The sequence below is a fragment of the Balaenoptera musculus genome, chromosome 19 (genome assembly GCF_009873245.2).
Source record: "Balaenoptera musculus isolate JJ_BM4_2016_0621 chromosome 19, mBalMus1.pri.v3, whole genome shotgun sequence".
NCBI classification, from domain to species: domain Eukaryota; kingdom Metazoa; phylum Chordata; class Mammalia; order Artiodactyla; family Balaenopteridae; genus Balaenoptera; species Balaenoptera musculus.
Genome location: NC_045803.1, coordinates 41,284,930 through 41,311,457, shown reverse-complemented (window position 1 = coordinate 41,311,457; position 26,528 = coordinate 41,284,930). Strand labels below are relative to the sequence as shown.

Below are 26,528 nucleotides of genomic sequence, written 5' to 3'. Positions count from 1 at the left end.
GAGGACAGAGGAAAGAGTCTTGGACTGAATTCCAGAAGATCTGGGACAGTGCTCTTACCTTCTGCCTGTACGATCCTGGGCAAGTCACTCAACTGCCTGAGGGGCAGCGTCCCCATCTGGGCATGATCAATGACAGCTGCTGCCAGGGTTGTGAGAATTGAGCACGCAGTTTTGTTAGTCCTTGTGTGCGTGGTGTGTCTGCTGGCGGGCATGGCAGACCCAGGAGAAAGGAGGCAGCCATGTATCCGGGGCACTTTTTGGACCCTGTCTTGCGGAACCAGGGCTCCTGGAAAGCTGACGAGAGGCACTTCCAAGGATGGCGTGGGAGGGGTCGATGCCAAGCCCTCCTGCGCTGGGGCTCCTGCCCAGCCCAGGCCCTTTCCGCTCCGGAGAGGCAGGGGTGGGGAAACTAACCAGAAAGGTTAGTGCTTCTTCCTGTCCCCTGGAAAGGCAGAATTGGGAAGTTTGAGCCTGCACGGAGACCAGAACTCACCTCTTTGCGCCTTCCCAGAGAGAGCTGACCGTGAGGATCCCTCTCAGAGATTAGTCTCCACTCGGAGACAGCGCTCCTGCAGCGCCAGGGCGGAGCTGACTGAGCTCCAGATGTCCGGGCGCACACAGCTGTAGGGTCACGTGGCAGCGGCCCCGGCCCCCCTTCCTGCCAACGTTGCATTTGGCCCAGGCCCCGTCCATGGCCGCCCTTGGGACCCTGCGCTGAGCCCCGGAGGCCCCGGCATCCGGGGCCACGCCGCTCCCAAGGGCCGAACGTGTATCAGGATCCCAAGGACCGCCGTGGTGGGTAGGGATGGGTAGAAGGGATTCGGCCTCAGCGCGGGAAGGGGGTGGGGCCGAGGCTCCGCGTCTCCCTGTTCTGGGGCACCGTGCTAGGCCGGAGCTGAGAGGGTGGGAGTCGGCTACTAGGAGGAACTTCTTGCCCTTTCAGGGTGCCCATCCCGGTGGGGGGTCAGGGCCCAAAGTAGGAGGACAACGGAGGGGGATGAACGGCCGGCAGCCGGAGACCCCAGGCGTGTGGCCTCCCGCGCCCTACCCCCGGGGAGGGCGGGGCCGGAGCCCCTGCCGGCTGCTGGCTTCCTTGTCTTGAGCCCCTGACTGAGTCTCTCCGCAGGGGCCGCGGGCGCCTGCCAGGCGGACATGAGGCGGAGGCTGCGCCTACGCGGAGAAGCGTCGCTCACGCTGCTCCTCGGCGCCGCCCTCGGCCTCCTGCTCTATGCGCAGCGCGATGGCGCGGCCCCGACGACGAGCGCGCCGGGAGCTCAAGGGAGGGCGGCGCCGGGGCCCACCCCGGGGCTCCGTGTATTTCAGGCGCCGGACGCAGGCGCAGCCCCGCCGGCCTACGAAGAGGATACGCCGGAGCCGCCCACGCCCACGGGACCCTTTGACTTCGGCCGCTATCTGCGAGCCAAGGACCAGCGGCGCTTCCCTCTCCTCATTAACCAGCCGCACAAGTGCCGAGGAAATGGCGCACCCCCCGGCGGACCCGACCTGCTCATCGCCGTCAAGTCGGTGGCTGCGGACTTCGAGCGGCGCCAAGCCGTGCGCCAGACGTGGGGTGCTGAGGGTCGCGTGCAGGGGGCGCTAGTGCGCCGGGTGTTTTTGCTGGGCGTGCCCCGGGGCGCGGGCACAGACGGGGCAGACGCGGAGGGGGCGGGCACTCGAACGCACTGGAGCGCCCTGTTGCGTGCTGAGAGCCGTGCGTACGCGGACATCCTGCTCTGGGCCTTCGACGACACTTTCTTCAACCTAACGCTCAAGGAGATCCATTTTCTGGCCTGGGCCTCCGCCTACTGCCCCGACGTGCGCTTCGTTTTTAAGGGCGACGCCGACGTGTTTGTGCACGTGGGAAACCTGCTGGAGTTCCTGGGGCCAAGGGACCCGGAGCAGGACCTGCTTGCAGGTGACGTGATAGTGCAGGCGCGGCCAATCCGCGTGCGGGCCAGCAAGTACTACATCCCTGAGGCTGTCTACGGCCTGCCCGCCTACCCGGCCTACGCAGGCGGCGGCGGCTTCGTGCTCTCGGGGGCCACGCTGCGCCGCCTGGCCGGTGCCTGCTCGCAGGTTGAGCTTTTCCCCATTGACGACGTCTTTTTGGGCATGTGTCTACAGCGCCTGCGTCTCACGCCTGAGCCTCACCCTGCTTTCCGCACCTTTGGCATCCCTCGACCTTCAGCCGCTCCGCACCTCCGCACCTTCGACCCCTGCTTTTACCGCGAGCTGGTTGTAGTGCACGGGCTCTCGGCTGCTGACATATGGCTTATGTGGCACTTGCTGCACCGGCCGCACGGGCCAGCCTGTGCGCGTCCATGGCCTGTCGCTGCGGGTCCCTTCCAGTGGGGCCCCTAGCCACCTGTCACAGCTCCAAGCCCCCCTCATTCAGACCCAGGATGTAAGTGGGAGGTAGCTTGAAGAGTAGGTTTCCCAGGCGGATTAGTGCTGTGTATGTCGTTCTTCCCCAGAAAGGGGCATCCAGGTGTCTGCCTCCAGAAGGTCCCAGGGAGTGAAGATTGAGCTTGGTTCCTGCTGACCCACCCTATTGGGAGGTGATCTGGAGCAAATCTAATGGTGGCCCTTTGAGACAGCCAGGGCTGAGGTGGTGGTGAACCAGGCTCTTTGCCAAGCAGGTGAACGTGCTTGGTCCTCCTAGTAGGGACGTGGGTGGGGGTGGGGGTGGCAGAGGCTCATGGAATCTGACCATACTTCTTAGTTTGGAACCCCTAGAGTGATGCCAACAAATGCAGATCTTTCTCAAGGCTGGACCCCACAGGGATGGGTAGGGGCCTAGCCTCAGTCCTCACGGAACCGGCAGATTCTGCCACAACTCAATCTGAAAGTAGGTGTTTTGCTTCCTATTTGCCCCTTCAAACTGCATTCTTAGCCACGTCTAGGTCTTTAGATCTGCTTTCCTGGGGCCAACGCCTCCTGAGCCCTGGACTAGCTGGAACATTAGGGATGGAGGCACACAGGGACTGAGCGCATTGTCCTACCTAGTCTTCCCCCACGTCCAGCTACCCACCTACACCCACACAACTGTGCCATTCTCCCACTGAAGCCTGTGCTGCCCCCTTCAGAGGAGCCAAGGAACCTTTTTCTAAGATAACTCCTCCAGCTGTAAATTTCCCCATATTCTTCAACCACCCCCTTTCTCAAAAAAATCAATGCCTCCACGCTCATTTTAGTATAAACATCCCAGCAACAGCACATGGGGAGCTGTCGCGGAGGGCATAGGTCTTTATTGGAGGAGGGGTATGGGCAGGGCATGAGGAAGGTTCCCCCATGCTAGGAGGATGGGAACAGTCCTGGCTGCCCCACAGTGGGATGTGTGAGGGTCTCTGGCCAGGCCACAGTCCACATGGGAAGACACCAATCAGTAACAAAGTCATGGGAACACCACACAAGCCTGGCTGTAGGCCCAGGCACCACACAGGCGCCCGGGGCAGGTCCCCTGCACATTCATTGTTAAACTATACAGGATGAGGCTGTACATGAGTTAATTACAAAAGAGTCATATTTACAAAAATCTGTACACACATTTGAAAAACTCACAAAATTGTCATCTATGTATCACAAGTTGCTAGACCAAAATATTAAAAATGGGATAAAATTATACATTTCTCTTCTCAATTCTTTTCAAAAGGATTAATATTTTTAAAGCACATATGCTACTTTCCTTAGCAAGTCCCACGAAGAGACTGAGCAGCCCAGCCCTCCATGAGCCCCAGAGGCCTTGAGCCGTGAATGGGCCCGGCCAGGGGACACTGCCCAGAGCTGAGGGAGGGGAGCCAAGCCCACAGTGCAGAACAGAATGCTGAAACACAAAAAAAGGAGGAAGATGTCTTTGGCTAAAACTTTGGCATTAAAACAAAGAGGCAAACAGGATGGAAACATGCAGCGCTGCCAGCCAGGTTGCGGCAGAGTAGGGGAACAGGCGGCCTTGAAGGCTGGCTCCAAGAGGGGTGGGAACCAGGCCTGGGCACGTACCTTGATGGTAGAAAGTTGTGTTTCAACCAATTGGGTGTGCCTGCTGGGCCTGGCAGGGAGCACATGCAAGAAAGAAACAGGGAAGGGCAAGTGAGCCACCTTGGCCACAGCCAGCTCATCAAGTAACTAAAGTGGATGTAGTGCAAAAGTTGCAACCAAGTACTACGGACATGCTACCTGCTTGCCTTGAGGGTCATGTGGCAATGCTGGGCCAAAGGCAGGACCCTGTCCTTGTCTGGGTGCCTGTGTCCTCAGCCAGAGAAAGAGCCCCAAGTTTTCCCAATGTATGGGGGACAGGGGAGACAGAACCCTGTCTCCCTACATGTTAGTCGAGAGCTCCTGGGTCCAGGTATCAAGGCTCAGAGTTTGTGCTTCTCTTTGCAGTCTGTGTCCCCTGTTGGCACCAGCAGGCTGAGATCGCACAGAAGAATATCTGGGCCTCTCACCCCATGGCAGAGCACCCAGCCTGAGCCCCACCTCAAAATATCACAACAGCCCTTCCACACTGGCAAGGTGTCCAAGAAAACCCACAGGGTGGCCTGCTGAACAGGATGCGATACACAGTTCCATGGGGCAGAGGGGCATGGGTGGTGATGTTCCTAGGGGAGTTCTGCGGTTCTCAGGTGGGCACCAGGCCTGGGGGGGCCATAAAGGGTCACCGAGGCAATGTGGTTGTTCTGCATGACCTGTTATGAGAAGATGACAGCGAGTCAAGGGGGAGGAGTTGAAGGAATGTAAACAGAGCAGGCAATCAAACCCACAAAAACCACCAGCGGCATCAGTCCTGGACTGTGACTGAAGAGAAGGGACTTGAGGCAGCTCCTGTGCACAGGGGCTGGAGGTTGTGTGTGCAACCCACCTGCACATGGGGCTGGACTGACCCCTCAACACCCCCCAACTCATGCTAAGGGGGTCATCTCTGCTCCTGTGTCTGCTTGTTTCTCTGGAATATATAAACTTGACCACACCCATTTGTCCAGTCCTTCTGGAACTGCTAGAGGTCTGCTGAAGGTATGGCATCCAGATGGGAAAACAGGGGCAGCCCATTCTTCTCCCAAGCCAGTGGGGCCTCTATAGCCACTCACCCCACAGCATGTTCATTCACATGGCATTTAAAGGCCCCCAACACCCCCGGACTGAGCCCCACTTGCCCTGTGGTTCCCCTTCCTATTGTACTCACATTTTCAAATATAAATGTGGGATCCCAATTTCCTCTCATCTTGTTTGATTAACCTGCTCAGCAGGGCCCTTAGGCCCTCCCCAATCTCTCTCTCAATCACTTGCCTGTCCTCACCATGACCACCGGCCACTCAACCCCCAGGGCTTACCTCAAAGATCATCCGCTGAAGACCAAAGCAGAATGTGGAGCCAAATGGGTTGGTGTTGTTTGGGGAGGAGGACCTGAGGCCAGGGAAGCCACAGTTAGAGGGGCAGACAGAGGCCAAGGCCAGGCAGGGCATCCGGTTCCTTTTGGGATGAGGGCTATTAGCCAGTGGTCCCTCATGGCTGTGAGTGTTTCCCACACAGGCCCTTGAGGTCCTAGTCATAGTGATGGGCCTCATTCAAGCACCAAATCCTACATGGTCCAGCTGGCACAGAAAGTTAACATGCAATTGGACTGGAGTGGTGCAAAGTCAGGAGGGAGAGGGAGCCTCAGGCAGGATGCAACCAGGTATTGGGCTGTTAACTAAAGCAGGTAGCAGCTTTGATAGGGAAAAGGGAGCCCAGGACAGCTAGTCAAAACTGCCTCCCTTTCTGAATAACTAGAGGCGAAAAGGTCCCCATACCTGGAGGTAGGTGGGAGAGGGGGGAGCTATCCCAAGGGGCAGCCTCTCTGGTGCGAGTAAACATGCAGAACAGCTGGCCTAGTCCTAGCACGCAGGGTTGCGGCAGGAAGCATGTCTATGGCAACACCAGAAATTTCTGTCATTTCTGTCATTAAGCCATACCCACTGCTAGGGCTCCCTGGGCCTTCTGGGCTGTGAGGAGCCAGATGGGGTGATCAGAGACAGCAGCCTCCCACTCACCTGTGCAGGACAACAGGCTTCTCCACAGGGTGGCCCAGAAGCTCCTGGATGTTGTCCCACTGCAAGAGGGATGGGGGTGACACGGGATTAGCAGGGACCTGACCCCACCCGTGACAAATGGCTGGCCCAAAGGACATGGGAACCCAGACTGCTGGCAGGCTGATGCCTACCTCATTTTCAGACTGCATCAGGTGGGGAAAATAGGAGCTTACCTTGCTGTAGGTCGTGCATGTTTCTGTCTGACCATCTGTGTTTTCTGAAAAGAGAACACAGGGTGGTTGGTAGCTGGCCTGGCCCGGATTCAGTTCCACACCTGCTCAGGTAGATGTCTCAGCCCACCTGTGACCCCAGCCCTAGCCACCCTATGCACTGGGATTGAAGTTTGGAAAGCAGCAATCCCATGGTCACAGGATAAGACCTTGAGGGCCTCCAGGAGACTACAGACCAAGAACACTGTGGCCCCCAGAACACAGAGCCCAACCCAGAGGAGCTGAGGCTATGGGCAGAAGCAGGTGGGCAAAGACGCCACAAACCCAACCACTGCCACCCTCTCTGCTTGGATCATCACCTCTTCTCGGATCATCATCTCTTCTCATCATGAGAGACTGATTCTAAAACCCTTTCCTTACCCTGAGGACACTGACTACTCACCTCTCTTTATGGTTAGTGGGATCTTGAACTCACAGCGGTGATAACTAGAGAGAAGGCAGATGGGTAAAGGTTGAACCCCTTGGGAGGCCTTGACCACCCCCACATCTCAACTCTGCACCCCAGGAAAAACAGGATCAAGCACACTTGCCCAAAGCCCTGGCTCTGGGCCTGACACAGTGTTCCCTGGAAGAGGCCAGATTTGGGCACTGGAGTCAAACCAAAAAGGGCACAGCTTGGGGGCTCTGAAGACCCTATCACCTCAGATAAGAGGCCAAGCTTTCTGAATCTATTTCCCTATTTGTAAAATGGGTATAAATGGAGAGATGTAAGATAATGGGTACTATACCAGGAACAGAGCCAACACTCAGGAAATGTTTGCTTTCCATGAAATAGCAAACATCCAAAGCCACAAGCTCTCTTTCCTGGAGGGGCAGGTACAGGTATACTCACATATTAAAATTATAATGTCCAGGGTAATTGGTGTGTAGGACAAACTTCTTCACTTTGTGTGTATTCGCGTCAAAGAGGATGTCCTGGGATAGAAAACAAGGATGCCCAAGTGGGGAAAGTTACTGAGGCAGGGCAGGGGGCTTTCGAGGGCATGTCCAACTTAGAGACACCCACTCCACAATGGGGATGCCCTTGGGGAACAGCTTTCTCCCAAATAACAATCAAGGGGACAGCTGAGGCTGAGTGCGAAGTGATGATGACATACACCGAACCATCTACAGGCCACCTCATTCCAAACCTTGTACCAGTAGGCCCAAAAGGCACAAGGGGCTACAGCTCCCACTGCTTGGGAACTCAAACACGGTCAGGGATATCCTTCCTGACCAAAAACACCTGATAAAAAAATGTAACCGAATGCTTACTTCGGCAGCACATATACTAAAGTTGGAACGATACAGAAAAGATTAGCGTGGCCCCTGCACAAGGATGACATGCAAATTCGTGAAGTGTTCCATATTTTTTTAAAGATGTTAAAAAAAAAAAAAAAAAAAGTAACCAAGCACAGATTTTGGCTTACAGGCTAACAAGAAGATTCAGGGGCCACCTGACTCTCAAGGGACTCAAGGCATCTGGCTATTCTGAATGCCATGACCTGCCAGACCCTTCTGGCTTCCACAGGCCCTCTCTGTGGGAGTCAGCAACCCTTGGAACTGAAGTAAAGGCTAGCTAGCCTCTAGCCAGGACTCAGATCTGGATTTGACACTGCCTATCAAACACCTCTTCGTACCCTGCCACACCCTTCTCAGGTTCACATCCTGTCAGCTGTTCTGCCTGAGACCCCAGGGTTACCCCTGACTCCAGCCATCCACCAATAGCCACACCATGTCCCATCAGGGCTGGTCCATTCGCTCCATCTTCCCTGACACCTATCATCACTGGCCCTTGAACTCAAAAAGAGGTTCAGCTTGGGACTTCCCTGGTGGCGCAGTGGTTAAGACTCCGCGCTCCCAATGCAGGGGGCCCGGGTTTGATCCCTGGTCAGGGAACTAGATCTCACGTGCATGCTGCAACTAAGGAGCCTGCCTGCCCCAACTAAGGAGCACATGTGCTGCAACTAAGGAGTCTGCCTGCTGCAACTAAGGAGTCTGCCTGCTGCAGCTAAGACCCGGTGCAACCAAATAAATAAAATAAATATTAAAAAAAAAAAAGAGGTTCAGCTTACAACAGTGCCATTCCCTCCAGCCACCATCCTACCCGCAAGAGTTTATGATCCCACTGCCTCTCCCCTGCTACTCCTGGCTCCTCTTTGGTCTTTTCCACACTGGCAGACCCAGTCCTCCTCCTTTCGCCCTCTCTGGAGTATACCATTTCTTTGCTGCTTCAGGGCCTCAGGCCCTAGAAAGCTGAATGGTTAGAAAACCCAATATCCAGGCTAGCCCTGCCCTCTGAGCTCTATCCTGCTGGTGCAGTTTCTTTACACTATCATTTCTCTCACACACACACATCTACCAGCTGGACTGTCAGCACCGATGGCCACAGCTCCATTCAGCACCGTACGTCCAGAGCACAGGGCTGCAGCAATGCCTCTAGGGTGATCCCCTAAAAATATACAAGCACACTCCCAGACTTTAAGCCTTTTTTGTTTGCCTGTTTTTTGGCTCCAGAAGAGGGTCCTATGCTCTACAAAACAGCAGTTCCCAAAACATCTTAACCTGAATGACTCCTGCAGCCTCTACTTGTGGATCATGTTTCCCTCAGAAAAGAAATCAAGACATACCAGAGAACCCAGTGTTTCTCAGCAACGGTGGTGACAGGAAAGGTCTACTTTGGGGGTACCAATGCCAATGCAAGATGACACTGGTAAAGCCAGCTAGGGCTAGGTTTCCTGCAGCCAGGCATGGTTAAAGCTGCATGTATGCACACAGGTATGCCCAGGGGCACTGCACACTCCCACAGAAATGGAACGCTTCTCTAAGGAATCACAACTTACCACTCCGAGAGTGAAGTAGTTAAAAAAGTAGTCATTGCACTTCGATGGAACTTGCTTATGAGGAGAAGGAGAATGAATCTTCATCTGTTGGGGAAAAAATAACAATGAATTGAAATCCAACCCCTTAATACATTTAATTCTTGGATTAAATGAGTCTACAAACTGTGTTTCTTGTATAACATTAATCTGTTGGGGAAGCAAGAGTGTGGGAGTCCCACATGATGGTGCCGAACAACCCAGCCAGCTTTGGTTGACTATAGACTGCGCCCTGGTCTCCAAGGAAAGGCAGAACAATCTGACCAACAGGGGTCAGAAAAGAGCTTTCAATTTACTTTTCCATCAGCTTTAATAGAGCAGGTCCTATGGGAAAACAGCAGTTTACATTTACTCAATATTAAGTTAAAGTTGATTGAAAAAAAAAAGAGAGAGAGACACCACCTATTCACTTTATAAACACATTTTCCCTACCTTGTCTTCTGACTTGTAGAAGACCTTGTGTGGAGAGCCAAGCATGCTAAGAACATCTTGGCAGGAATCGCCAAAATACACTGAGCGTTCAAATACCCGCATCTTGGCATCTGCTAATAAGCCGGGTCCACAACCTGGAAAGAACAAGGTACAGGTGGTCAGGTTCCCAGTCAGCGCCTGTGACCCTGCAGCCCAGGGTCCTGGGAGCCCTAGAGAGGCCAGTGGCTGCATGCTGCATTATCAGGTTTGGCTGAGGGGCAAGACTGCATGTAAGCAGAAGTACCAGGTCACCAGGACTTGAGATGCTAGAAGAGATCACTATCTACTCAAAACAATGCGAGAGATTCACTCAATCCCACAAAAGTGATACAGAGCTCTGGAAAAGTCATTCACTGACTCAGCAAATATTCAGTCATTGACACCATGGGCTAGGACACTTTGCTAGATGCTGAGGAAACAATGGTGAGCAGAACAGGTGCAGTCTCTGCCCACACTGGAGCTTATGGCATGAAGATTCCAATCAGACCATCACACAACTGTGGTACAATAAACAGCAGCACAGGTGCTACGGAAATATATAAATGGGTGCTATTATCTCTTGCCACTTTCTAGGTCCTGACAAGATACAAGGATTTACGTTAAGAAGTACTTCTCGGGGCTTCCCTGGTGGCGCAGTGGTTAAGAATCTGCCTGCCAATGCAGGGGACACGGGTTCAAGCCCTGGTCCGGGAAGATCCCACATGCCTCAGAGCAACTAAGCCCGTGCGCCACAACTATTGAGCCTGCGCTCTAGAGCCCACAAGCCACAACTACTAAGCCCACGGGCCACATCTACTGAAGCCCGTGCTCTAGAGCCTGTGCTCCGCAACAAGAGAAGCCACCGCAATGAGAAGCCCGCACACTGCAACTAGAGAAAGCCCACGCACAGCAATGAAGACCCAACACAACCAAAAATAATAAATAAAATATATTAAAAAAAAAAAAAAGAAGTACTTCTCAATGGTAACCCCCAACCTGAGACTGGACCTGAAGATCACTCTATAAAAGAGCCAAGAGCAAAGCACACACTAACTTTTAACTCCCTAATTCTACAAACACCAGACCCACTAACACTCAAAAGAGACAAACCAGGCAAGTGGGAGAAAGAAAAAAACCTGATTTGCCAGAAGTTTCTTTGTTGGGAAGAATCTTGCAACCCTGACTTTGTCTAATACATTTCAGAAATGGTTCTAGTTAAACACACACATACACAGAAGTGGTTGTGGAATAGCAACAGACACACCAAGAGTAAAATTTCCCCCATTCTGTGGATGAGAAGACAAAGTGTTTTGCCCAAAATTATAAAAGGAAGCCAAGAATCCAAGGACTGCAATTCCTGGTACCATGATAACCACCACCATCACCTTACTCTACACAGGGCTTTATAGCTGACAAAGCTCTTTCTCGTATAGCAATCCATTTGTTATATACAGAAGACTTCAGGGATCCAAAATCTGAAACAAAGAGGTACTGAGTTCTCCAACTAACCCAAGAGTCTTAAGTCACAGCACATATAAACTGAGTGGCAAAATAAGAGCTGTTTCAAATCCCACTCCTGACACATACACACACACAGCTGTGTGTAAATTAACTAGGTCCTGGGAAAAACCACGGTCTACATTAACCTCTGTCTATAAATCCTGCACTTAGGCAAGCCTGGGTGACCTATGGAACCCACCAAAAGTCCTGTCAAGCTGGACTGTGTGCCCATGTCTCCAAGTACCAGATACTTGTGAATGTCCAGGTGGGGCTACAGGGGAGACACCCTTCACAGGTGAGCCTCCTCTCTTGTCTCACTCTACCTGAAGCCTCCTCAGGTAAAATTACCCTTAGTTCTTTTTAGGAGACTATTTTAGTTTCTGATTCCCTGGAATGAGTCATCCTATAAATTATTGTGGGGATCAAGACAATTGAATGGACTTTCCATGTTAAAAGCATCACTGTAGCCACACTCCATAGGAAAAAGATGTGAGAAATGGGTTGGCCAGGACAAGCTACCCTTCTGCTTGCCAAAGGAAACTCTCAATGAGTACTGGGTTGGATAGTAAGTCAGTGATGCCTTGACTTAAAGTGTTTTCCCCACTGACCCTGTAAGCGGTGAGATGTGACTGCTAGGAGTGTCCTGTACAGGGTGGCAGTCAGAATTGGCTGAGACCCCCTACTCTCAACAGGCTCCTCTTGCTGTCACCTGGGATAGTCACACCATCCTTGACCATCCTGCTGTTTTAAGCAGCAGTCCTCCTGAGAAGACAGACCTAAATTGCTTGACCTTATTACCACATCTCAATTCTCTCAAAAACTACAGCTCAAATGCAATGCTCCTTTAAGTAGCTGGTGTTCTGCCATGGCTAGAAGACCACATTTTAAGAAATTTCTGGGACTTCCCTGGTGGCGCAGTGGTTAAGAATCCGCCTGCCAATGCAGGGGACACAGGTTCGAGCCCTGGTCCGGGAAGATCCCACATGCTGCAGAGCAACTAAGCCTGTGCACCACAACTACTGAGCCTGCACTCTAGAGCCCACGAGCCACAACTACTGAGCCCGCGTGCCACAACTACTGAAGCCCGTGCGCCTAGACCCCGTGCTCCTCAACAAGAGAAGCCACCGCAATGAGAAGCCCATGCAACGCAATGAAGAGTAGCCCCCGATCGCCGCAACTAGCGAAAGGCTGCGTCCAGCAATGAAAACCCAATGCAGCCAAAAAATAAATAAATTTATTTTTTAAAAAGTTATATATATAATTAATTATTAAAAAAAAGAAAAGAAAAGAAATTTCTAACCTGGAGGCTGTGAACTAATTGTTCAGGGGAGTGAGTTCACAGTTTATATACCATATTCTAAACGGTTGAGAACGGATGCCCCAGAGACTGATGCAAGACACCAGCTTACAAACAAACACTGGCTAGAATATGAACTCCATTAAGGCACAGCCCTGTCATGGAGCTCAAAGTCCCCAGGCCATCCTTATGGAGGCAAACTCCACACCGGAGGATCTCGGTACCACTAAGTATAACCCAAAGGTCCGAAGGAGTTGAGATTGTCCACACAAGAAAATCACAAGATGAGGCGTGAATCCTGGAGAGACCAGCTACTGAAGGCAGCAACTCTTTTTGTTCACAGTCAGCAAAACTGAGCAGGGTATGGCTAAACCACAATTCAACAAGTTCCTCTTGCCAGTCTACTCTGAGAAATGAGCACAAAGGGTGGAAAACGAGACAACATACAACACTGAGCCCATAAGATATATCTCCAAGACGTAGGAACCACTGCAAAGTTACATAAGTACACAGAGGCTGATGTACCTGCCGAGGGAAGAAGTTTTACTGCCGTTTATAAGATTTGCTCAAAATAAGACTGTCTTGTCCCTTCACAAATCTAAATGAAAACTTTTAACCATAAACATCAGCACCATTTGTCTTCTACCAACTATCCTAAGGACGTGGGATTTTAGACTATCACAACAAGGACATAACGGAGAATCCACCACCCCAAAGCCAGTAACTGACCTGCGGCAAGTAGGCGAAGTCGTAAACCTGAGGGTCCAGTTCCATCCCGAAGAACATCTACACTCTCAGCGTACACATTGCCCAGGAAACAGCTCAGGGGCATTGCGGGAGCCCTGGGGGAAGGCACAGTGAGCAGAGGCTTTGCCCTCCCTCCCAGGGAGCCCATGGCCTTAGCATGAAGCTTGTACTCCCCTACACGTACTTGGTATCCTGTAGGCTGTTTCCACTGTAGATGTACATTCGTTTCACAGTTGCTCCATGGGGTATCTGGAGAGAAGCCAGACCATGGGCAAAATTGGGCTGCAAACACAAGACAAATATTTTAATAAAAGCACACTGTGGGCCATGCGACTCAGGCTCTGGCATTTTCCCGACACTCATGGTCTTCAAGAACTGGCCAGGTCACGAAAGTAAGGAACTTAGAATAGGAATATCTCAGTTTCAGATAGAACTCTGCTACTGGTACTGCCTTACTTGGTACAAATTTTCTGTATCTATTTCCTCTTCTATAAAAATGGGTATGGTTACCTACAGTGTAGAAGGATGGGACTGTGGTTTCTGAGAAACTTTGAAGTCTGCTTGTTTTATTTATCAAGATTATTAAAATTCTTGATATTAAAAAAAAAAAACTGGCCAGGTCAAAGCACACAGTCCAACCTGTCTCCAGGTCAATAAATTCACCTAATCATGCAAGTTCATCTTTAATTTTACTTAGTTTTTCATTCCTTCATCAGGGAGAAAATGTAGAAATGCCTCCTTTAATAAAATGTAAAACTTACAAAAAGCTATCATTTCATAACACTACGGATGCTGTTGCCTAAGGATGAATTCTCTCAAATTCCAGGCCATTGAGAAAAACTGTGGTGATTTGGAGTTTTAAAGCACACGACATGGAATTACCTCTGCAAAGTGAGCTCGACCTCACTCTTCAGTTGGAAGCGCCCTCTTCCTGGGAATGCCAGCCAGGGCTTTGTTCTATCAGCTTCCCCCACTGTACCCCCCCAGTGGCCTCCGAAGACCTCAGAGATCAGGAAACCAAAGAAAGAGCACCTATCCAGCCTCCTCCAATGGTACTCTGCTGACCCATATCACCTGGGCACCGGGCAATAAATATCAGGGAAAGAGAAAGGCTAACCTCGTACTTGGGAGCCTCAGTCCATGAATCTAGCTGAAAAGAGAAAGACAGTCCTCTGAAGTTGAGGTGGAAGAGCTGCTCAGCGGAGTTGTACACTGTGGGAGTGGGGAGAAGAAAATGGCATGGTTGAATGGCATCAGAAGTTGCGAACACAAACCAGCCTGGCAGGGAGTGATGGCTGGCAACACCTTCCTTGTGTCTCATTTCTGAACTGACCTACTAGACTGAAAGCAAGAGGGAAGAGCTTTCCTGTACTCCCAAGTACCAATCCCCAAATCCGACAGGAACGTGGCTACAGATGACCAGAGGAATCAAATGGACTTGGCTTACCTCCAGGATGGGTCGCACCAAAAGACTGGTCAATCTGCTCAATGGTGGGAGCTATGGCTTGAGAATTGAAATGCACACCACTGAAAAACAGAGATACTTTTTAATACCAGGCTTTGCAAGATGGGCTCACAGATCATTAGAGATGGTGGCTGGAAGAGTTACTCTTAAAACACAGGTGGGTGAGTCTAATATTATATCAAAATAAAAGTTTAACTATAGAACTTTTAAATAAGAGACAATAAATGAGGTCAGAAATAGTCAATTCTCCTGAGGTTGATACAGAGAATTAGTCCTCTAGGACCTCCCAAGACATTTGTGGCCACCAGGCCAGTTCAGAAGGAAATAAATCCGGCCTCAGCCCCATGGCATTTGGACTTGGATAAAGAGTACTCAGAAATAGACACTGTTAATGTGTTTTCCCAGGATGCCTACTAGTAGTTTGGCTTGAAAAGGAACTTTCTTAAAAAGGGATGAATGTCTTAAAAGGGTATAGCCAAGCGAGGCAGCTTGTTTTCCTAACAAGCAGAAGAACCAGCATTCATGGATCGGGTGAATGGGTATGTGGATGGGGAGGAATGGATCCCAAGCAAAGGAAAAATACCTGGGAGGGGGGTGGGCTTGGGAGCAAAGAAAGGCATATGATTTCAGATAATGAGCATGAAGATAAATCATTTACAACTTTAAGGAAAATGTTTAAGGTTAAGAATACTTTTTAAAAAATTAATTATCACTTATGGAAAACCTCTGCTTTTTAAAAAATTTATTTTATTGAAGTATAGTTGATTTACAATGTTGTGTTAATTTCTGCTGTACAGCAAAGTGATTCAATTATATATACATTCTTTTTCATAGTCTTTCCATTATGGTTTATTACAGGATGCTGAAAATAGTTTCCCATGCTATACAGTAGGACCTTGTTGTCTATCTATTCTATATATAATAGCTTGCATCTGGAACCTCTGTTTTTAACCAGGCACTGTGCTATATGCTTTACCAGTAATATCTCATGTCATCTTCCTAACCCAGCAACCTGATTATTGGTTTCATTTCTCTCACGAGAAAACGAACTCAAAGAGGTTAAGTGACTTGCCCAATTTCACAGAGTAATAAAATGAAGAAGTCATAACTCAAACTCAGGGAAGCCTGACTCTAGAACCCTCACTCTTACCCACCACTGTCTCTTAAGAGGGTAAAGAGAAGCCAGATCTTGAGGTACAGAAGGCCCCAACAAGACTAAAAGACAATCAGAATCTACAGGGGTCAGTGCTATTATGCATCTGCTTTATCCACTTCTCTACTGGCAAACACTGCTTGAGTCAGCCCAGGAACTGATCCCTTACACACCCTCGAGAAGGTAAGCCTGTTAAGGAAGCTTACTGAACGGAATATTCTAGATGCCAGCACAGCGCCTTACCATAAGGAGGTTCAAATATTTGTGCATCATACAGGCACAAATACATCCCATTTTCATTCTAAAAAGCAGATTTTGGCCCCCCAAATAGTAATCCTTTTGGCATTCTCTTTAGCATAGGCCTTGAAGTCAGATGTATCTGGTTTGTCCCACCTCTGTTGGTAATGAACACATAAAGAGGTGCCAAAAGAGGCTGTGCAGGGCGGGGCAGCTATGACCCAGGGGACAGTCACAGACCTCTGAGCTGAGGTCCTGCTTTGTTGTGAGATTAAATAAATTGCCACATATGTGAAGTGTTTCACATACAGTGTGTTCTTAATGAGGTTTCCTTCTCTTCCCCAGGAAACTGAGTAGACTTGGAGGCTGCATGAGGAAATCATGGCACCAGGCTGTAATCCCAGAACTGCTAAAGATGGGAATCCTTTACTAACTTAATATGGGTAGTAGATAAAGCTCACGTGTACCAAGCCTACGACACATACCAGGAGAAAACTTACCAATATTTTAACTTTACTTTAGTCAAGTCATATACTTCAATCACCTAAAAACAAAAAGCAAATGTTTAAGAGCTGTTAGTGCTTTGCAGTTGAAAAAGATTAATCAGAAAGACATTTATAGAGTAGTGAAGAAAAAAAAAATTATCACTAGTTGAAATTCTCCTGAAGCACTGCACATTACGTTTTGATTTTTTTTAATAAATTTATTTATTTTATTTTATTTATTTTATTCTTGACTGTGTTGGGTCTTCGTTGCTGCACGCAGGCTTTTTCTCTGGTTGTGGCACGCAGGCTTCTCATTGTGGTGGCTTCTCTTGTTGGGAGCACAGGCTCTAGGCACGTGGGCTTTAGTAGTTGTGGCACATGGGCTCAGTAGTTGTGGCTCGCGGGCTCTAGAGCGCAGGCTCAGTAGTTGTGGCGCATGGGCTTAGTTGCTCTGTGGCATGTGGGATCTTCCTGGACCAGGGCTCGAACCCGTGTCTCCTGCATTGGCAGGCGGATTCTTTTTTTTTAAATAAATAAATAAACAAACAAATAAATACATAAATAAATAAATTTATTTATGTATTTATTTTTGGCTGTGTTGGGTCTTTGTTGCTGCACGCGGGCTTTCTCTAGTTGCAGCAAGGGGGGGCTTCTCTTCGTTGCGGCGCACGGGCTTCTCAATGCAGTGCTTCACTTGTTGGGGAGCACGGGGTCTAGGTGTGTGGGCTTCAGTAGTTGTGGCTCATGGGTTCTAGAGTGCAGGTTCAGCAGTTGTGGTGCACGGGCTTAGCTGCTTAGTTGCATGTGGGATCTTCCCGGACCAAGGCTCAAACCCGTGTCCCCTGCATTGGCAGGCGGATTCTTAACCACTGCCCCACCAGGGAAGCCCCTGTTCTTATTTTTAAATCTGGAAGAAAAACCCATACCACACACACAGCATAAACTCACCCTACCCCTCTTTCTAGTGGATTGTTGAACAGATGTCCATGGATGTTACGTGTCAGGTTTTTAGATATCACCTACTGCTGGGTCACATAAAAGATTGCACATACCACGCTATAGGACAGTGAAACCCTCCACAGAAACAAATTCATGCAGTTTGTGAAGGCTGTAAACTGTAAAGGGGATACTGAGCCCCCTTCCTTTTATTGTATACTTTACTGCATTATAAAAACCCAAATCAAATCCCTTTCAAAAATAGTTTCAAAATACTGTGGTTTACAAAAACAAAAAAAGATGGATGGAGGGGGAGGTCTATCCTACTAGAAAACAAGTCATATTACATTAGCTTAGGTCAAGTGTGAGAATATTCAGCTATATCCCTAACGAAGAGCATCTGGTCAAACCTGGAGAACCTCAGGACCCTTGTGAAGTTTCAAAAGGTTCAGCCTCAGATGAAATGTCAAGAACTCAGGAATGAGACAAAGGAAAAGGTATTGAACACTCAGCCACTAGCGATGCCAAGTAATGAGCATTGTGAAGTCTTTTATGACAGTGGTGTCAAGGGCTAGGCAGGCAGTAGCATAGCTGGCTGAGGCCTGGAGTACCATCTGGTATCCTACAGCTGGGAGGTTTGGCCCCCACTGAAGAAGCACAAGCAGAGCTGGTTCAATGTCTGTTTGCCCTGACAATCAGGGCTTCATCCTGGGAAGGGCTGTAGGACACTGGGTACAGGAGCATCTGGCATTGTCACAGGAACAGAAACATAACAGGCAGTTCATTCTTGGTCAGACTTGTCCCTAACTTTGTTTGAGAATCATAACTGAACCACAAATTGGGCACCTCTTAACTATAAGGTGCAGCTATTCTGATCCTACCTGCTGCTAAGAATCACTCCCTCTGCTGGGCTGTTGTAGCACTTCCATCTGCCCTTTCCTACACTATTAGTATATGCTGTTCACTGGTACCGCTATCAGCATATGCTGTTCACTGGTACCACTGAGTTAAGCTCCTTGAGATCTGGCTCATTAGTTTGCACAGAGGAGGTACACAACACATGTCAGGGAGTCAGCCGGGTATGAAGATAGCTAAGGGCAATATGAAGTTCAAAAATATGAAAAGTGGTGGCAAGAGAGGTCATGCAAGGGCAGGGGAATAGCTGTGATTCATGACACTATCTTCAGAAAGCCTGGGCATGGCAGTGTATTATGCCAAACTGGTATGCCATTTTACCGAGGCCAGGGTCCCATGCTGGCAGAAGCCTCAACCCTCAGCCAGAATCCCTGCTTGTATAGCAGGGGCAAGCACTCTGCCTCTTTGAGTGCTACCACTATGGCTGGCCAACGATCCCCCAAGGGCTGCCCATCGCTCACCCTGTGGGCCTCCAGGATATTCTTGCTGTGACACTATCATTCACCTGCCAACAGCCCACACCAACACTTATGGCGTGGCACCTGTGACATGAAGGACTCCAAGAGAGTCAGCACTCTGGGTCCCTTGCCAGAATCAACAAGCAGATTTTGACCCATGGAGCTTTCTGGGCCATAGGGACAAGTAGCTGGGGAAATCTGAAGTCCATGGTTTTCCACCCTCTGGGCTGGAAAAGACCTTGATTTCCCCAGAGGAGAAGACATGGCAGCAGCCAAGATAGGAAAGGAAAAGACAGGTGGCTGTAAAGATTGTGACTTGTGAAGCATCATTCCATAGCACTCTCTCATAGGCAGGGAGTGAGAGGATGGGGAAACTGCAGGAGATAGCATCGGGGAGAAGCAGCTTCTGAAGCCCTTGGATGGAGGGGCAGGCAGATGGGTGAGGTCAGACTTGGTACCAACCCAGGGCACCTGAGGGATCACTCATCAGTTTCCAGAGACTCAGGCAGGGCCCCAGCCCCTCTTTCTTCATAGGGACCCCACAGAAGGCAGAGAGAAGGTTCTATTCTATCTCTTTTCCCATTCCTCACTTTTCTGCATAGTATGCTTACACTATTTTCTTCAGCTTTTATCACATCTATTTCCCATACTCATCAACAAACCTAAGCTATTTCTATTCCCAGTGGCCAGTTACCGCACTCTGGTAACATAGGGTTAAAAGTTTGGTGTCAGGTAGAACACTTATCCTCTGTCCCTCTGTTATTTCATTGGTAAGAAGTACCACTCACAGGCTTGTTAAGATTAAATTAGGAAATGCATGGGAAGCACTCAGCCATGTGCCTAACATGTACTAAGTGCTCACTAAATATATAATATTGTCCTCACCATGCTGTAACTCTATGGTAGGCTGCCCATCTATCCCCCACTGTTGTCTATTTAGGTTACTTCTGGCTTTTCATTACTATGAAAAGCCCTGCTGTAAATATCTGGCATTATTACCCTCCCCATAATCTTTTTGGGTTATGTTTCCTAAAGTGGATTTACCAAGTTAAAGACAAGTGACTCTTTGTAAAGGTGTTTCCAGATTAATTTCCCCTAATTTGTGATGAAGCCACATTGAAGACCACCTTCTACCCTTTGCCAGTGTGGAACTTCTGGTCAGTAAAGACAGGAAGACTGAGCCTACAAGAGGAGGCAAGGGTGTTGTGGGGATAAGAATGTTCACATCAAACTTTCCTTTTTGAAAAACCATCATAAATGAGGAATTCTTATTCCATGTACAGATCATTTTTCCATGTTCTGTCTTCCAAGCCTTTTGGAAAGGCAACTCTATAACCTAACCAGGACAATGGCTCTGGCATGTCACTGCCCTGAGCCACATTCAACCTTATGACTCTGAGGCATGAGTCTGATGTCACATGACTAACCTTTCATGTCCAGGCATTTGTAAATAGTGTATTAAAAACATCCTGGACTGAAACAGGTGTTAGTAAACTGCACTTGACTGCCAATTAAGACAACCCTACATACCAGCAAGTTCTTTGTTTACATTTCCTTTTAAAGGGGCTCAAGAATCAACTCAGTGCTGGTGGTGTTAAGATCCAAGCTTCAGCATTTTAGGAAGAACAGTTTCCATTTTTCATATTCCCAGTCTTATTGTTTGACCCAAGAATGAAGCAAAACAACAAGATATAAAAACCTTACTAAAGTCTTCTGGTCCTATTCTGCAGTCAGTCCCCATTTTAAGTAAGCTTTTAAAGACTCAGGATCGGACTTCCCTGGTGGCGCAGTGGTTAAGAATCCGCCTGCCAATGCAGGGGACACAGGTTCGAGCCCTGGTCCGGAAAGATCCCACATGCCGCGGAGCAACTAAGCCCCTGCACCACAACTACTGAGCCTGTGCTCTAGAGCCCACGAGCCACAACTACTGAGCCCACGTGCCTAGAGCCTGTGCTCCACAACAAGAGAAGCCACCGCAATGAGAAGCCCGCGCACCGCAACGAAGAAGAGCCCCCACTCACCACAACTAGAGAAAGCCCGTGAGCAGCAATGAAGACCCAACGCAGCCAAAAATAAATAAATAAAATAAATGCCAAATACTTAACTCCTCTCATTTTCCTATTCAACATAAAAGCCCCCTCCCCACAGCATGTTCCCAAATCTTCAACACTCTTTCCCCTTCACCTCTGGAGCCCGGGGCTGGAGTCCTTCCCAGCCTCTTTCCAACCATCCCAATCCACCCCCAGCTTCTCTCTTTTTAGGGGAACAGGCACAGCTTCAGTCCCCTATATTGTGGTTGTCTCTAAACCACAAAAGTCTACTCCCACTTATGAGTTTCAGAAACATCCCACAACGTCACACGTTAATCAGCCTGACATGAAACTTTAGTCGTCATTTATAGTTACCTTAAGTCTCTGATTGAAAGCATCAAACAGTAGTTTGATCCCGTCCTGAGTCAGGTTAAGGATGAGGTCATGGCTTAGAGGAGACTACAAAAAACCAAAATAATAAATAAATACACACTCTGAACATGTAGTATTCTCACCAGCACCCACTGAAACCTTACAACATAAATGCAGTGCACAGGGAATATCTAAGTGTAGACAGCTGACAGGTTTGGAATCCAGAAACTGGTTTGTGAACGCAGTGTCCTCTACTTCCAGCCTTTGAGTTATTACCTGGGGGAAAAGGCCAAAATTATGTGAGTATACAGGCCATTTTCTTTCGAGGGTCCCAGGTCCACATTTGTAGCATGGGTTTACTGCTGTCAAACCTACAGAGTAGTTGATGAGGAATAAAAGCCTTTTAAAAGGCCTCGCCAGGATCCAAACTCAGCAAGTAATGGTCAATGCATGTCAGCTGAACCTATGTTCATTCACTCCCAGGCTGTTTGTACCACCCACAGGAAAACACATTTTATTCTTTGACTGTTTTATGCCAGATTCCAGGACAAAGAAGTACCTTGTGATCTGATTATGTAAGAGATGACACTCTTACTCCTCCCTCCCTCCCCCCACCATCCCTTATCAGAAAGTGGAAAGCCCAAGTCTAATACCTAAGGAGTCATATTTCTACATTTGCCCCTTCTGAGTCCTGGGGGGAGGGGAGCAGCAGCAAAGCAGTGGACAGAGCTAGCCTTGAGTCTTGGTGAGCTGGTGACCTTAAGTGACTCTAAACTTCTCTGAGCTCTAGTTTCTTCATGGAATACCATTACCCCTTCCCCTCCAGGGTTGTTATGAGGACAGAGATAGTAGATCAGAAAGCACCAAGCTCAGCACTCAGCATACAGTACTCTTTCCTAGAGTCTGCCCCACCTGCCTGCTTCTGTGCCAATGCAATCAATTCAAAGTCTGAGGACTCTCCATACGCCTGAACCAGGCTGCCCAGAAGTAGAAGAAAAACACCACCACCCAAAACCCTGCCCCTTCTTGCAACTGGCACACAGCTGTCAAAAGGGTTTAGACAATTTTCTTTATAGAGCTTCTCAAGGTAGGCCCAGTAAATGAAGGTATGCCTGTGAGAGACAGAGATATGGGCTGGAAGGCCAGGTGCCACTGCTGGTGTGGGCCTTACTGGAAAAATTCTCTAGAAAGAGCTTTCTGAGATTAGCTCAGATTGCCTGCTCCCCTCCACCCCACTGAGCTTCACAAGACAGCAGGCCCAGGTGGCACCATTATACCTGGCAAACACTAGAAGAAAGAATGTTGTAATTTTCCAGTAGGTCTGTATGAATGTCTAAAGCCATTAGGTCTCAAGCAAGATAATGGAATAATGAACCCTGACCTTAGGTCACTTATTCTCAACCCAGAATACACAGTTCTATTTCTGAAAGGGCTAGTCCATGGTGGTAAGCAGGATGAAGCAAGATTTTAGCATCTTTCAAGATCGTTGCTTGGAGTATCTTAATTTTCTTACACACTCCCAAGATCTGATCATTTTTTCCCTGGCACTGTTACAATTCAGGACATAACTAAGCAATTTTCAAAAGCAAGTAAATCATCCTCACAATTAATGTTTTATTAGTACTTTATATCTACAGAACCAAAATACACATGTACTATGTGGTGTTTAAGCAGGTCGTTTGCAGTTCAGTAAAACTGTCTCTGCTAGTTGTTAACATCTCTTCCCCGTAAGAAAGATGGGACCTACTTGATATGCACATTTAATTTCCAAGGTGTGATTTGTTAGAGACAAGATATTTCTGAAATGTTTAATGGGGCCAAATGATTTTCTGCACATGATGGGAAGCAAAGAGACAAATGGGAAAGGAAGGGAAGGAGGGCAGAAGAGGACAGCACCCACATTTAAGAAGCAACATATCAGAGCTCTGAGAGACTATTTCCTCTTGATCCTCATCAAAAGCTTATTCTATTATAAGGAAACCATATCCACTTTACAGAAGGAGAACCAGTCGGGTTATTAACTTGCTACAGTCGGACAACCAAGAAATGGGGAAAAGCATAGATCTGAACCAAGGTTTGGATTTAAAAACCTATGATTCCGGGGGCTTCCCTGGTGGCGCAGTGGTTGGGAATCCACCTGCCTATACAGGAGACACAGTTTTGAGCCCTGGTCCGGGAAGATCCCACATGCCGCGGAACAATTAAGCCCGTGAGCCACAACTACTGAGCCTGTGTGCCATAACTACTGAAGCCCGCGCACCTAGACCCTGTGCTCCGCAACAAGAGAAGCCATCGCAATGAAGAGTAGTCCCTGCTCGCCGTAACTAGAGAAAAGCCCCGCACGCAGCAACGAAGACCCAATGCGGCCAAAAATAAATAAACAAACAAATAAATAAATAGAACAAACAAAAAAATCCAAAAAATCCTATGATTCCAGCTGCTTAGAAGACACTGGGGGAAATTCGCTTAATTAATGCTAAAACTACTATTTGTACCCAAAGACTGGAATGACAGACAACAAGGTAGTGATATATGAAATAAACTTCATTTTAAATAATTGGTTAAGAAAGTTTAAAGCCTACTTTCAAAGGTATCTAATCTTGGGTGCTTAAATCTGATTTAACTAAATGTACAGGTGGCTATAAGCTCAAGAAGTAAGCCCATTATCCCTGTTTTGATGGCTCCTACTTGTCATGAGTAAGTCCCTCATGGTCTAACACTGAAAGTCAGGTAAGGTTAGGGATGATCTGAGTGCAAACAAGAGGAAGTCACCATCCTTCACTTAATAAATGAGAAACCATTTTGGCATTGTGGCTCCACGAACCTCTGCCCAAGTCCTGTGTTTTGTGGTAGGCACAAGAATATCCAAGCACTTGCTTGGAGATTAAGCATTCCCTGTCTCAGAAGGACCCCTCACATGGGTCTCACTAGGCTGGCAGAGGGGTACAGTACTATGAAATGTAATGTTTGGGTATAGGTAACAGGCTCAACTCTGACACTAAGCCAAACTGGGAAGCCTCACAGAAATCTCACCCACCTCTAATCCACAACATTCTTCATGTCAAAAATAAGCTGTCATTTGCTTTAGGATCAGAAACTAATTGAAACAAATGGAAATAAAATCATCATTTCGGTACTTAAAGGGTCTCAGAAAAGGCACTGAGAACATCTTATAGCCTGTGTAGGATCAAAACTATTCCCTGAGGTTTATGACACATAGGGCACCACAAAGGTTGCTCCATAGTGTCTGTGTCCAGAAGAACCACGGATTCCAGTGAGTTCAACAGAAGGGAGATTCCATTTTTAGAGATAAGAAGAATCTTATTTCTAAAGGTCTATAAAAATGTTTCTAACTTCACTTATAAAACCTAATAAAAGAAATCCTGATGTTCAAAAAGTTCTGCTCCAGTGCCAACCTAAAATATAGTATACTCTTTCTGGAAACTGAAAAGGTCCTTGTAGGTACATATACATTATACTATAGGGGTTAATTCTGGGCACAACATTAATAGAGACTACCATAAACCAGACCAAAAAAAAAAAAAAAAAGTAAAACACGTCCATTAACTTGGAGCCAATGTTTTGTAATTTCCATATATCAGATCATTCTCAGTAAAGGGGTGAGCTATACCTGCTTCTTTTCAAGTCTGGGATGCTGTGCTAGCTAAAAATCTGTACTGCAACAATCCTGAACACAAACCAAAGCAATCAACAAAGCAGAAAAGACTACTTTAAACATGAAAGTGGAAGGCAAGCACCCTAGAAGACCAGACAATCCCTGAGGTGACCTCCCACTGAAAAAGCACCCCCCCTTTCTTTTTAAAATTTATTTATTTATCTATTCATGGCTGTGTTGGGTCTCGTTTCTGTGCGAGGGCTTTCTCTAGTTGCGGCAAGCGGGGGCCGCTCATCGCGGTGCGCGGGCCTCTCACTATCGCGGCCTCTCTTGTTGCGGAGCACAGGCTCCAGACGCGCAGGCTCAGCAATTGTGGCTCACGGGCCCAGCCACCCCGCGGCATGTGGGATCTTCCCAGACCAGGGCTCGAACCCGTGTCCCCTGCATTGGCAGGCAGATTCTCAACCACTGCGCCACCAGGGAAGCCTGAAAAAGCCCCTTTTAAGAGCCAGTAGGTAAGTCAAACATAATAAAAAACCAAGTTTGGTTATTACGGCTCGTCTAAGCTTGGCAGCACTAGATTATCAAAAGTTTCAGAATCAAAGAAAATGTACTTGGTAACTGACTAGTGTTGAAGACTCTCCCATTCAAATGCATTGACCTAGGAATTCCTGCCAGTCAGTATCTCCCAGAGCATCAGCCTCCAGAGGTGACGCACTGAGTAGAGATGCTATTTCAGTAAACAAATCAGCCACCACTCACCTGTTCACTGTAGAGAACCTGGACATTCTTTATGATGCGACAGTGCTTCTGAAGAATGGCTACTGCCTGAGCCAGAGGCATTCCTGAAATAAAGCAAGGACACCTGTGTGGTTACTTGGGCTATCCATTTACTGACATCTATCACTGTACTAGGCATTAGTCCCTGCAGTAAAGTCTGGGGTGGGAGCAGAGGCCACTAAAGTCTATGGACATATTGAGTAAACAAACGTTCAATAAGCAGTAAGAGCTAGAGAATAAAGTTAACTGCAAGCACTAAGGGAATAACTGGATTGTATAAGGGGAGGGAGTAAATATAAAAGACTTCCTGGAAATGGGGACTTCCATGTTGATCCCAAGCAGGCAAAGAGCTTAGAGAAAGCAAGTCAGCAGGAACCAAAGAATAGAGTAAGAAATGCACTGACTGCATGACTCTGGAGGCCAAGGTTCTGATTCTCACTCTGCCATGATTACATATAACCTAGGCAGGTCCTTCCTCTCTTCCCTTCTGATATCTGTCTTCTCTTTTAGTCTGCAGGAGCACATGACTTGTAAGGGCTCATTTAAAAAGTGAAAAATCACACATTTACCAGAATCAACTTATTTTATGAAGGATTTCAATGGATTCTCACTTATCAACCCACAAACATCCTCTAAATCTTAACACTTGATTTTTTAACTCGTGGGCCATTTTAAACAAATTTACATATGCCCCCAGTTTAAGAAATCCAGATCCCAATGTCATCTCAAAGATTCCAGGGACTCATGGGGAACAGCAAAAAGTATGTTCTCACAGAGTGCATTATAGTTCAAACAAGAAGAAACTCACAGACAATCCAAAAACAAAGCTTCATGAGTGCAAGGACAGTGTCTGTGTTATTCACCACTCTCTGGATCCCCAGCACTGGGGACCCATACAGTGGCTGTTGAATAAACATTTATTTAGTGGGACTGAAGG

The 26,528-nt window shown here is 48.1% G+C and overlaps 2 protein-coding genes and 1 non-coding gene across 12 annotated transcripts in view; 2 read left to right on the top strand and 1 right to left on the bottom strand.

Moving 5' to 3' along the window:
• The first annotated feature begins 652 nt into the window (after positions 1 to 652).
• Positions 653 to 3,037, top strand: B3GNT9 (UDP-GlcNAc:betaGal beta-1,3-N-acetylglucosaminyltransferase 9). The gene is made up of 2 exons (XM_036835175.1): positions 653 to 795; positions 1,127 to 3,037. Exon 2 carries the CDS (start codon positions 1,153 to 1,155, stop codon positions 2,359 to 2,361), a length of 1,209 nt encoding a protein of 402 aa, XP_036691070.1. The 5' UTR covers positions 653 to 795; positions 1,127 to 1,152; the 3' UTR covers positions 2,362 to 3,037.
• A 151-nt stretch (positions 3,038 to 3,188) lies between these two features.
• C19H16orf70 (chromosome 19 C16orf70 homolog) overlaps positions 3,189 to 26,528 on the bottom strand; it is a 28,671-nt gene continuing 5,331 nt past the window's right edge. For 4 of the 10 annotated variants that reach the window (XM_036835168.1, XM_036835169.1, XM_036835170.1 and 1 more), the window contains exons 3-17: positions 25,574 to 25,656; positions 21,199 to 21,282; positions 16,500 to 16,543; positions 14,592 to 14,671; positions 14,262 to 14,356; positions 13,329 to 13,426; positions 13,127 to 13,239; positions 9,583 to 9,716; positions 9,115 to 9,198; positions 7,125 to 7,207; positions 6,675 to 6,718; positions 6,236 to 6,279; positions 6,024 to 6,082; positions 5,325 to 5,397; positions 3,189 to 4,682 (exon numbers count right to left, since the gene is read on the bottom strand). In XM_036835168.1, the coding sequence (XP_036691063.1) occupies positions 4,596 to 4,682; positions 5,325 to 5,397; positions 6,024 to 6,082; positions 6,236 to 6,279; positions 6,675 to 6,718; positions 7,125 to 7,207; positions 9,115 to 9,198; positions 9,583 to 9,716; positions 13,127 to 13,239; positions 13,329 to 13,426; positions 14,262 to 14,356; positions 14,592 to 14,671; positions 16,500 to 16,543; positions 21,199 to 21,282; positions 25,574 to 25,656 (1,205 nt within the window). In that variant the 3' untranslated portion in view covers positions 3,189 to 4,595. The other 6 variants (XR_005017592.1, XR_005017591.1, XR_005017590.1 and 3 more) reach the window with 6 other exon arrangements.
• LOC118885993 lies at positions 7,539 to 7,645 on the top strand. Its single transcript, XR_005017625.1, has one exon. It is a non-coding gene; the product is annotated as a U6 spliceosomal RNA (small nuclear RNA).

What these genes read in the sequence shown, in the direction of transcription:
- B3GNT9 (XM_036835175.1), top strand. Translation starts at nt 1,153, where the DNA reads ATGAGGCGGAGGCTGCGCCTACGCGGAGAAGCGTCGCTCACGCTGCTC.